Source organism: Thunnus albacares, chromosome 5 (genome assembly GCF_914725855.1).
Source record: "Thunnus albacares chromosome 5, fThuAlb1.1, whole genome shotgun sequence".
Lineage (NCBI taxonomy): Eukaryota > Metazoa > Chordata > Actinopteri > Scombriformes > Scombridae > Thunnus > Thunnus albacares.
This window is the reverse complement of record NC_058110.1, coordinates 35378753-35391252: the sequence shown is the minus strand read 5'-3', so window position 1 is coordinate 35391252 and position 12500 is coordinate 35378753. Positions and strand designations below refer to the sequence as shown.

Sequence of the window (12500 nt, the reverse complement as noted above, 5' to 3'; positions counted from 1 at the left end):
GAGCTGGCTGATGGGAGTCATTCATTATCCACACAGAACACAGTGAAGGAACATCCTCTGCTCGCTCAGCGGGAGAGAGAGTGTAATTAATGTACAGAAGCATCTGCTGTCATTACTCCACACACACAGCAGGAAGTGTCCTCCAGCCTCCAAACATGTGATATTTATCCTGAGTTCACGTTTATCTGCACACTGCAGGTCACGTCTTACAATGGAAGTGACGTTCTCTCTCTCTCTCTCTCTCTCTCTCTCTGTCTGTGTCTCTCCCAGTACTCCCAGTTATAACTACGCTCCCAACCCAGACAAGCACTGGATCATGCGTTACACCGGCGCCATGAAGCCCATCCACATGGAGTTCACCAACGTGCTGCAGAGGAAACGGCTGCAGACGCTGCTGTCGGTGGACGACAGCATGGAAAAGGTGGATAAAACACACTGGTGGTGGTGATGAATATGGGAATATTGGGATCTGGATGATGATGATGAGGAGGGTGGAGGAGGGACAGCGACGGAGAGAAGAACTGATTTAAAGTTTGGGCAGCTAAGACGTGATAGGCTGATAGAAACCATGCAGGAATCTGATTCGTTAACGAGGAGTAACGCCCCCCCCCTAATCAGCTGATAGGAGAGCAGGAGCAGCCGAGAGAGAGAATGAATGAGTCGCTTCTGCTGAGCTCCGTTAGTCGTGATCATGTTTGATCTGCAGCCTTCAGTGAGGAGTTTTAAAATAGATCCAGACATTTAGTTTGTTTGTGTTGGTTCAGAGTAAAACACAGATAAGAAATATCTACTATATAACAAAAAGCCCAGAAATACTTTTCCTGTTGTTTGGTTCTGACAGACATTATTAAAGTTATTAAATCGTCTGAGGGGGAAACAGTCAGTTATCAAGCAGTGGAAGCAAAATACATAGTGTAGCTTAAAGGATGAGTTCACAGTTTATCATGTGTGTCTTAAACCAACAGTCAGTGTGTTTCTTGCTGTAATCATTCCTCCTGTTCATACTGACCATTAGAAGATCCCTTCATAATGACCTTACAATGGAAGTGATGGAGGACAAAATCCACAGTCAGAAGCTAATATGAAGCTTCAGCGTCCAAATGAGTCAAATCAAGTAGATATCTTTCAACGTTACAGTCTTTTTAGTGCCAAAGTTCCTCTTTTTGTTACTATACTTCCACCTGCAGCTCAACAGGGAAACACTGTCCGAGGAAACACAAAGAGGGAATTTGATGCTAAAAAGACTGTAAATGTGTCAGATATCCACTTGATATGACTAACTCAGACTGCTGAAGCTGAATAGAAGCTTTAAATGACTGTGTGTAAACTAGGGACGTGCAGACAGTTCAGTATTTGTATTTGTCGAGGCAGCAAAATTATTTGTATTCGAATGAAAGTGAACAGAAGCTTAAAAATCCTGTTTTTGTGTTTATTCTGCGTATAATTTTAGAAAACTGATGAAAATTGAAGTGACGTCCAAATGAAGAAATACGCGTCATGTAGCAGGTGGATGTGACCTGCTGATAGACAGAGACTAGAACCGACCTGCTCGCTGCTGTTTGACATGTTTGTTTTTTTTCTTCCCAAAAACAAATAATTTTAAAAATATTTGTATGAAACAAATATTCGTAAAAAAAACACAAACTCACTATTTGTGCTTTACAGAATAATGTATTTGTATTCAAGCAGACCCCTAGTGGACACACTGTGGGTTTTATCCTCCATCACTTCCATTAAAACACATCTGAAGGATCTTTTAATATCCAGTTACAGACACCTGACTGCTGCTTTAACACACTGGGAACACTGGGAACACTGGGAACACTGGGAACACTGGGAACTTGTTCTTTAATGTAGTTCTATTCGTCCCACTTTACTGGATTAAGTTGCTGATTGGTGATGATATTATGTATTAATGTCTTATGTAGAAATAGACTTTGAGTCAGATGTTGTTTGTGTACGTTTGTATGTAGAAAGAGTTTAGACATTATAAAACAGCTGATGAGGATCTAAACAAACAAACAAACAAACAAACAAACCCTGTAGTCACTAAAATACATCCTCTATCTTATTGTCCTGCCGTCTTTATGTGTTTTTAACTTGTTCATATGTTTATGTTTCAGTTTTTTCAGTTTTACTGGCGGTTGAGTCTGTTTTTGCACACTTGTAGATAAACAGGAGCCTCAGAGATGAATATTAATTGATCTAAAATGTAAAAAAAAACTAATTAAAAAGATCTTATTAAATATCTGACCTCCAGTCGACCTTCTTCTTCTTCTTCAGTGTTTAAACACATAGAATCACATCTCATGAAGGACGATAAAGACTGAACTTGTAGTTTCATGATAGAAACACAACTTTGCCATCAAGCTACACATAAATAAACAAATAAATAAATGACAAAGTTTTCAGTTCAAACATTCAGCTGGTGAAACACAACCAACAATATAAAGAACTCCGTGTTCTCTTTCATAAAAACAAATCAATAATCTATAATGAATGAATGAATTAATGCTTCTCTTCCGTCCGTCAGCTGTACGACATGCTGGTGGAGACGGGCGAGCTGGAAAACACCTACATCATCTACACGTCCGACCACGGATACCACATCGGACAGTTCGGCCTCGTTAAAGGTTAGAAATCAAAAAACCGAAAGAGCGAACGAATCATTTCACTCGACATGTGTGTCGTCCTCTATTGATTATTGATCACCTGTCAATGTGTGTGCGTGTGTGTGTGTGTGTGTGTGTGCAGGTAAATCCATGCCGTACGAGTTTGACATCAGAGTTCCCTTCTACATCAGAGGACCCAACGTGGAGCAAGGCAGCATGTAAACACACACACACACACACACACACACACACACACACACACACACACACACACACACACACACACACACACACACAGCTTTAAGAAGTCTGTGGATCAGAGGCAGCAGAATGAAGAGAGAGTGACGAGGACTCCCTCATCTAGTTATGTACTGGATCTGTGTGTGTGTGTGTGTGTGTGTGTGTGTGTGTGTGTGTGTGTGCGTGTGTGTGTGTGTGTGTGTGTTCCTGGTAAAGTAGATTATCGTACTCAGAGCTGTTCCACGAGGTGATCATGAGTTCAGGCTGCAGAGCTGCGTTTCCTTCACACACGATCACATGATGAAACACTTTTAGTTTACGACACAATTTCAATCTTTATGCCGCACCTGCAGCTCCGAATATAGACTGATCACCTGATCACCTGATCACCTGATCACCTGATCACCTGATCACCTGATCACCTGAACCCTCGTTGATTCATTTTAAACCCTTTACTGCAAATATCACATGTTTCTTTACTTTGATTTATTCAGTTAAGACAAACACACAGAGTCAGTGTGTCTACAGCTGGAATAATACGGGCTTGTGTGTCTGTGTGTATGTGTGTGTGTGTGTGTGTGTGTGTGTGTGTGTGTGTGTGTGTGTGTGTGTGTGTGTGTGTGTGTGTGTGTGTGTGTGCATTAGTAACCCTCACATCGTCCTGAACATCGATCTGGCTCCAACCATCCTGGACATCGCCGGCCTCGACACGCCGCCAGATATGGACGGAAAGTCGATACTGTCTCTACTGGACACTGACAAACCTGCCAACAGGTACACACACACACACACACACACACACACACACACACGCACACATACACACACACACACACACACACACACACACACACACACACACACACACACACATACACACACACACATGCACACGCACGCACACACGCACACACACATGCACACACACACACGCACACACACAAACACACACACACACACACACACGCACACATACACACACACACACACACACACACACACACACACACGCACACATACACACACACACACACACACACACACACACACACACACACACACACACACACATACACACACACACATGCACACGCACGCACACACGCACACACACATGCACACACACACACGCACACACACAAACACACACACACACACACACATACACACACACACACACACACACACACACACACACACACACACATTGTTTCTCATACTAATGAAAAATCAAACTTAAAAGCATTAAACTAGAGCTGCAATGATTAGTCGATTAATCGATTGCCGACTATTTTGATAATTGATTGATTTATTTTAAGCCGTTTTTTTAAGAGAAAATCACAGACTGTATTAAAATATGGACGTAGTTACCGTGACGTCACTCGTTGGTTTCTGAAGAGCGGTTTTGAAGCTCAAAGTGAGCCGCTCCGGCCGTCGCTGTCTAACTCCCAGCCAATCAAAAATAGGCAAAGAGGCGGGCCGAATGGCTGAAACAAGCCACCTAGCGGCCGGCGGACCTGTCACTCAAAGCAGCCATGTCCTTCATTATGCAGAACTTTACGACTTAATAAAACTTAAACAGGTGAGTTATAAAAACGTACAGTTGTCATGAAAGAGGAAATTAGCTACAGAGACCAAAACCGTTGTTTGTACCAGACTGTAAACATGTTTATTTCACATGTTAACATGGAGGTCTATGGGGATTGACTCGCTTTTGGAGCCTCAAGTGGTCGTTCAAAGAACTGCAGTTTGGCTTCATTTCACAGCCGCAGGTTGCTGCTCAGATTTAACCTACATGTTCATCTGCTGCTAATTCTCCAGTCGGCGCCGTTAAACCGCTGCAGAAGAAGAAGAGAAAACAACGAGATGACGTCATTAAAAGAGCGTCCGTCAAAGCTCAAACGATGGAAAACATCATGTTTGATGTGAGGAAGGTTACGGTCTCCTCATCATCAGCTCTTCAGTGACGTTTCAGTCACATGATTCATGTGACGTCATCGTTTATTCACTCAGTCTGCGTCTTGCTTTTATTGATTTCCACCTCAGCCGAGTGTTTATTCATGCACAAATTAAAAATGCAAATAAAAGCGTGGAACAAATCTACTGTCAGTGTTTCCTTTCTGCGTGTGCAGATTTAGTTCTTATAATCCTTATTCATTATTGAAACGCTGAAACATTTTATCCAACAACCGTCTTCGGTGAAGGATCTTGGTGATTGTTATGGAGCAGCTGGTGGAGGTCAGAGGATGTAAATCATCTGAACGTCTCTCAGCTGTAACAGCCTCATTTAAACACCTGGATGCGCCGAAGTTCAGCAGCACAAGGAGCCATCTGCTCTTTCTTGAAGGGATATGAATTTTCTATTAATATTTATTATGATAAAATATCAACAAAGGCAAAGATAAAAGGTCAGGAGGTCCGACGACGGGCTGTTAAACACACGACTTCCTGCTGAAAGCTGGAAACATCTACTGAACCTTAAAGGAACGTTAGTCAAACATTTCAAACGTGTTTCTGCAGCTTTGCGTGTTCACTTCTGCACATTCTCGTGTTTCCGTGACAGTTTTCAGCACTTTGTTTCCACTGCGTTCTTCTAGCCGCAGCAGAAAAATCAAAATATTATTCCTAAAAGTTAAAGTTACAAACATCCCAGAATAGAAAGCAGATGGAGGCGCTGGTTTAACTGGGAGGACGGAGTGTGTTATGAATATCATATTATAAATGTGTGTAATTCTTGATTTGAGCTGAAATGAACTCAGTGACTTTACAATGAAACCTTCATCTGACTCCTGTTAACCTGTAAGATTACATCAGGAGGAGGAGGAGAGGAAGAGGAGGAAGAGGAGAGGAGGAGGAGGAGGAAGAGGAGAGGAGGAGGAGGAGGAGGAGGAGGAGGAGGAGGAGGAGGAGGAGGAGGAAGAGGAGGAGGAGGAGGAGGAGGAGGAGAGGAGGAGGAGGAGGAAGAGGAGGAGGAGGAGGAGGAGGAGGAGGAGGAGGAGGAGGAGGAGGAAGAGGAGGGTGTCAGGAATCACTGAATGACTCCACTGATGTGTTTTTATTTTCAGGTTTCAGGTGAACAAGAAGTCGAAGGTTTGGAGAGACTCGTTCCTGGTGGAAAGAGGGTAAAATAAATATTCTTTACGTTCTAACTGACCAGATATCCTGCAGCCAATCAGAGACCAGTATTCTCTGTGGGTATGATATTGATTTATGTGTTATATTCTCAAGCGTGGCCTCCGTTCCTGCGACGTCAGAGTGGAAGTGAAGATATTTATGATGTTTCAGTCTTAAAACATGAACGTCGCCTCCGCGGTCCAGAAAATACCTTCAATCATCAAACTCCATCAAATGATTTCTGTCATTGTGATCAGAATAAAATGCATCATTTCATATAAATCTGAAACACATGATGCTGTAAAAAGTTTTAATTTCAGCCAGGAAAACGTAACGCTAGTCAGAGATCACTGGTTGGTCCTTTGTCTGCTTGCAGCTCATCATGTGATCAGAACATGAGGATCTAATGGAGCTTTATGGAGGTTAAACTGATTTCATGGAGCAGAAGCTTGTGACTTTTACTTTCTGTTCAATCCAACGTTAAAGTTTACTGTTCGCAGCTGATAAACAGCACAGAACCGTTAAAACGGGACAAAATTTAGTTTAAAAGTTTCAATTTTGTAGATTAAAACTTTATTTTAATGGTATTTGATGAACATATTTTCAACATGTTACTGGTTCGACAGGATCTCGCAAACAGATTTCTTAAAGCAATTAAAACCTCAAATCCATTAAAAGTATCACAGTTTTATACGTAGACGTACACGTGAGATAAAGCTTCGTCTACAACACCGAAGCCAACAACAAGACGTTACTGTTGACTGATGTTCAAACCTTCAAGGATTATTCCAATGTATTAAAAGTTGGGTTCAGGTTTTGTAGTTTCTCTTACAAAAAAAGCACATGTGAAACACTACTTCACATGTGATAAGTCACATGTGAAGTAGTGTTTCACATGTGCTTCAACATGTGATACATTCAGGGGCACATGTGGTTTTTGGATTTCTGGAAAACAAATTTGAAAACAAATAATAACTTTGCATTCACCGAGTTTAACAGCTGAGATGAACAGTTAAGGGAGCAGTCAGGTTGTAAACAAACACAAACAGTTTGTCCAGATTATGGAAACTGGTTTATTTAGAGGTAAAACAGAAAGAAAATGAACCCAGAATGTCTGTAATTATCTCTCATTATACAGCAGAACTTCACACAGTTATGTTAACTACAGTTGGTGGAATCAGTCGTTAAACTCTGACGAATGTTTTACAGTCAGACGTTATTTATCTTGTGTACAACTACGGATTCTTTAACACTGCTGTCACTTGATTCAGATGAGAAACTTTAAGCTTCACATTCAGATAAAGAGAAGATGCTACTTTTCACTGGTTTCCACGGTACTGTTACTGGAACCAGTGATGTGACTGGAAACTGCTCCGACTGGCCTGTTAACAGCCCGTCATCACATGAAAAATGACAGTAAAGGTCTAAAATCGTAAAGTCGAGTGTCAACAACTTAAAGCTATAGTTACGTTTACGCCATCTAGTTGCCATAGTAACGTGACGTCAGCATAAGGAAACTTGAATAGATGATTTTGCCTCATTAGCAGGACGGCGGATGGATCAATAGTTCGATGTGAGATGGGAAGTTTTTTTAACAACCATAATGTTAACATGATGTTTACTGTTGCCATGACGATGAAGGTTGAAGTATAAACCATATTTCAAGTGATCATTTTAACCCAAACCATCATCTTTCCCCTAAAACCAACCAGACCTGAACCACGTCGTTACATCATAAAACATCATCATTTTTTAACAGTGGCGTTCTGCAGTACATCACTACGACCTCTAGGTGGCGTAAAATGTAACTACAGGTTGTTTTTTTTTTGCTGAATTTTAGACCTATACTGTTGTTTAATTATGAGGATGTGTTGGTCAACAGGAAGCTCCTGCACCAGCGCGTTGAGGGGAAGGAGGTGTCGCAGGAGGAGAACTTCCTGCCCAAACACCAACGAGTGAAAGACCTCTGTCAGCGAGCCGAGTACCAGACGCCCTGTCAGCAGACCGGACAGGTACAGTAACACATGCAGCACAGGAACCAGAGGGTTAAAGTTCATTTGTGAGTCCTGTTACTTTACTCCTGATCCCACTTTACAGGATTCTGTTACTCCCCCAAAAAACACTTTTCCCAGTGCAGAGGAGTGGCCCAGTTTATCTATCACCCAGGTTCGGCTCCATGCTGAGTTTTGGGCTTGTAGTCTAATAAAACTTTGAGAAGCTAGATCACAAATTGCCTCACAAAGCTCAATAGATCATTTCATAGTGTCAGATATCGTATCATCAGTCCAGATGGGTCCAAGTTTATTTCCTGTTGCAGCTCCAGGTTTATCAGAGGACGCTGAGTCTGGTGACTGAACTATTTTCAGCGGCGGATTGATGCACATTTGCTGCTGTAGTGAGTCAGAATAAACTACAGTGTTGGTGTTCACAGATGGCATATTTTCCATACCATGTGGCCTTAAATAAAAAGCATTTGTTCAGACGCTTTCTGCTCAAAAAAACTCCTCAAAGAACCATTTTGGAATAAATGCAGGAGAGGCCGAGGTGGCTACTGCTGCAATAAACAAACACAGACAGAAGGAATCAGGGTAGAGCAGTAAGAGACTTCTGTCAGAGAGATGAAAACCAGATGTCATCTCCTGCAAAACAGACCGATAACAATAACAAAACAGTAATGACTAGAAGCAGCAGAACACAATGAGAAGAATCAAAGAGAACAGACGTGAAGAGAATCGAGATGCAGCGAGAAACTTTTCTCTAAGACGTTCAGAGAGCCCCGTATATGTGTGTGTGTGTGTGTGTGTGTGTGTGTGTGTGTGTGTGTGTGTGTGTGTGTGTTCATGCTTGTTTGAGGTTAATTACACTTGTCGAAAAATCCCTTTAGCCAGTTGATTAGTCTCTTAGCAACAGTGTCTGCCGGCTGCTGGATCGCTCTGATAAACAGCCTGTAGAAAACTCTGTGTGTGTGTGTGTGTGTGTGTGTGTGTGTATGTGTGTGTGTGTGTGTGTGTGTGTACGTGCATGTGTGTAATTAACAATTCAGGCATTTGTCACTCTTTAATAACTGCGAGTGACTAAATGCAGTAGAGCTGCTGTTAATGAACAACTGCAGAGTGAAAATACAACGAAAGCTGACAGTTAACGAGGAGGATGAGGATTTTCTAACTGAAGGTCAGAGTTCATCCAAAAGTCAAAGATTGTTTCATCCAAAAGGCTCCTGTGGTTCTGGCTGGTTTAGGGGTCTGCGGGGTCGTCAAGGTCACATGTGAACCACGTAGTCCACCTGCCGGTCAGATTTTCAGATCTGATTTTTTCATATCAGATCTGGACGTCATATGTGGTCCTGGATCTGTTCATATCTGATCTCTGGACGCGTGAACGTGTCAGAACATACAGATCAGATCAGACTTCATGTGGTTTTTTTAAACTTCTCTCCACATATCGCCTGTCGTCATCGTTCAGCGCCTCACAGTCCGCTGACAGTAAACATGTCGTCTTCTCGTTTTCATCCTCATCATCTGTCTGACCTCCGCTCAAATACTCCCGGACATGTACGCTAGCGCAGCCTCTCGTCATCATCCCTCTCTGTTGATCTTCTTGTCGATCTTCAGCTCACGGATCAGTTAAATCTGTGAGATCCGACTAAACAAAGCTGAGCATCAAGAGCAGTGATGTTGAACGGAGCCAAACTGCCTGTTTGAGACATTAATCTACAGAAATTTAAATTTAAACAGTTAAAATGGACGAGTCTTCTCCGTCCAACATGTGCACATTGTTGTGTCCCCTGTCCTTCAGAGTCCGGCCGTAGTGTCTCCTCGATGTTTAGAAACACACTGAGACAGAAGCTCGTCCACCTTAAACTTCCTGTTGTCTTCCCGTCCACCAACTTTTGTCCTCGCGGGTCAATTTTGTCTGATTTGACTGTTTATAAAGCATAAAGTATAAATTATCACCCAAAACTGTGTTACATCTTTTTATCTAACTTATCCCATCTCATTACCACAAGTTTTACACGACACAACAGACCTCTTTTACATGAAATTATACCTCGTTTTTGTATCCATTCATGTGATTTTCAGGCAATTAGATGAAAGAAATCCATATTTCTGATGTAAAAACATTTGGAAACGGGTCAAATTTGACCCGAGGACAACAGGAGGGTTAAAGAACAGCAGAGCAACTTATGTCAACCAAACACTGGAAGACTTTAAAAAGACTAAAGACTCTCACAACTAAAGACAACGTGTCATAAGTCGGTGAGTTTTAACAGACTGGAGAACTTACAGCGTCACTGCTACTAGATTCATCTTGAGATAATTTCTCCTTCATTTAAATAGAATCAACTTAAAGAAAGTTAAACTTGTTTTGCTGAACGACCTCTCATTACTGTGTGTGTGTGTGTGTGTGTGTGTGTGTGTGTGTGTAGAAGTGGCAGTGTGTCGAGGACGCCACCGGGAAGCTCCGCCTCTTCAAGTGTAAGAACGAAGGGGGCGGGGATAAGAACCCTCAGAGGGACCTGACTGGTCGGCAGCGTCTGATCAGCATCAAGTCTCAGCTGTACCAACGTAACTCTGAGGCCTGTAACTGTGACCTCCGTGACCTCCGACCTCTGAACATGCGGCCGTTCAACAAGAAACCTTTCTTCTCCAAGAAGAGTGAGTGGAGGAGACTTTTAAACGTCTAGTTACTTTTATTTTTATACCAATGTAAAGAAGTTTTGAACTAGACTGGTTCTCACTGGAGCTCAGAGCTCAGTCCTGTCCTGGTTTTACTGGTGCGTCGCTGACCTCTAGTGTCTGAAGTCAGAACTGCAACACTAATCTGGTGAAACAGCAGCACTAACAGAGGCTGAAGAACGTGGATTCACTGTCAGCGTGTTATTGATAAACTGCTCAGTTCAGTTGGGATTAGAACTACAGTGATCAGTCAATTAGTTGTCAGTGATTTTTTATAATCAAATAATGAAAATGGCAAAGATCTGATGGTTCCTTCATCTTCTTCTTCTTTTGTTCTATTAAAATGTCTTTCTCAGAGTGAGAGAACTGGCCGAGAGTCAAGTCCAGTTTATTTATAGAGTGAAGTGTCACACAGGAGCAATTCACAGAGTAATAAAACAATAAAACAGTAATAATCTGGTTTGGTTATAGATACAGGCAGACATTATACAAACATTATAAAACAGTAATCAGCTGGCAGGCTGTTCTGTACTGTAGGAACTTCAGCAGTTAATGAAGTCTGGCTGATAAAATGTTTATTCAGTTTAGTGTCGTGTGAACCAGAGATGAAAGTTTAGAGCCAGTGAAGCTGTTTAAGGTCAAAGGTTTTAGTTCTAGTGGAGATACGAGCAGCTGCAGTTTGGATAAACTGGATTAGAGGTGAGCCTGAATATAAATACATTATTCAGCAAAGCACAAATAGTGGGTTTTATATTAGTTTCATAGAGATATTGTAACAGTTATGTGTTGGGGATGTTCTCCAGAGATAAAACTGAGCTACTGACACATGCAAAGTGTTTCCAAAGAGACTCTCCAGAACCTGTTGTTCCTCTTCTCCTTTACACAAAGTTAGGTTGTAAAAAAAATAGGCAATAAATGAAAAGTGCAAATCAATAATCACCTCTGAAGTTCTTCCCTACATGTTCCAGGCTGTGCTGTCTGTGTGTTCTGGGTGTATAAATAGGTAGAGGTCTGTCTGCAACGAGCTGATGAGTAAAGTTTGATCTCAGTAGTCAGCGCAGTCGTCTCTGATCTGAGACTCCAGTTAGAGACCCGGTGTGGGGACCAACTTCATAAGGTAGTTTATTCATGAACACTTATTATAACACTTTAATTATATCAAATTAAAAGTGTCATAAAAACAAAAACAGGATTTTTAAGCCTCTTTCCACTTTTATTCAAATACAAATACAAATACTGGGATCTCTGCACATCCCTGGTTGTCACATCATAAAACATGATTATTGATTAACAGATGATGTGTTTAAAGGTTTTATAAAACACAGACAGATGATGTCGTCCTGCTGATAGAGACGCCAGATTAGAAAACGCTGCTACGTGTCGTTCTGGAGTCACATGATCAAACACTGGAGAGTTTCATTTGGAGGATTTTGCTCCAGTTTTACTACATCTGATCTATTCTTCTGATCTAATTCTATCTCATCTCATTTATTCTTATTATAACACTTTAATTTTCTAAAATTAAAAGTGTATTTCCACTTTTATTCAAATACAGATACAGATACATATACTGGGATCTCTGTACATCCCTGAACTGGACTTGACTCTTGGCAGCATAAACATTGTTACATAAATAAATACAAACAACATAAACAGAATAAGACAACTGTCACACACTATAAACAGTTAATATGTGATGAATGATTATGATGTCATTCATCACCAGTGTGAGTGTTTTTATTCTGATCAAAATTAGAATTTACTTGTGAGAAAGATAAACAGATAAAATGTTAACGTTGGGTTTTAGACAGTTTATAGTTGGTTTAATGACGCCACCTTGTGTTTCACTGCTAATTGA

The 12500-nt window shown here is 41.3% G+C and overlaps 3 protein-coding genes across 7 annotated transcripts in view; 2 read left to right on the top strand and 1 right to left on the bottom strand.

Moving 5' to 3' along the window:
- Positions 1-12500, bottom strand: part of LOC122981768 (polymeric immunoglobulin receptor-like) — a 724120-nt gene that overhangs the window by 527943 nt on the left and 183677 nt on the right. The gene's annotated exons all lie outside the window — the stretch shown is intronic.
- Positions 1-12500, top strand: part of LOC122981723 — a 930226-nt gene that overhangs the window by 878230 nt on the left and 39496 nt on the right. The gene's annotated exons all lie outside the window — the stretch shown is intronic.
- LOC122981739 (extracellular sulfatase Sulf-2-like) overlaps positions 1-12500 on the top strand; it is a 92104-nt gene that overhangs the window by 70106 nt on the left and 9498 nt on the right. For all 5 annotated transcript variants that reach the window (XM_044350456.1, XM_044350454.1, XM_044350453.1 and 2 more), the window contains exons 9-15: positions 271-421; positions 2534-2633; positions 2755-2830; positions 3498-3626; positions 5918-5974; positions 7849-7978; positions 10393-10621. In XM_044350456.1, the coding sequence (XP_044206391.1) occupies positions 271-421; positions 2534-2633; positions 2755-2830; positions 3498-3626; positions 5918-5974; positions 7849-7978; positions 10393-10621 (872 nt within the window). The remainder of the gene's footprint in view (positions 1-270; positions 422-2533; positions 2634-2754; positions 2831-3497; positions 3627-5917; positions 5975-7848; positions 7979-10392; positions 10622-12500) is intronic.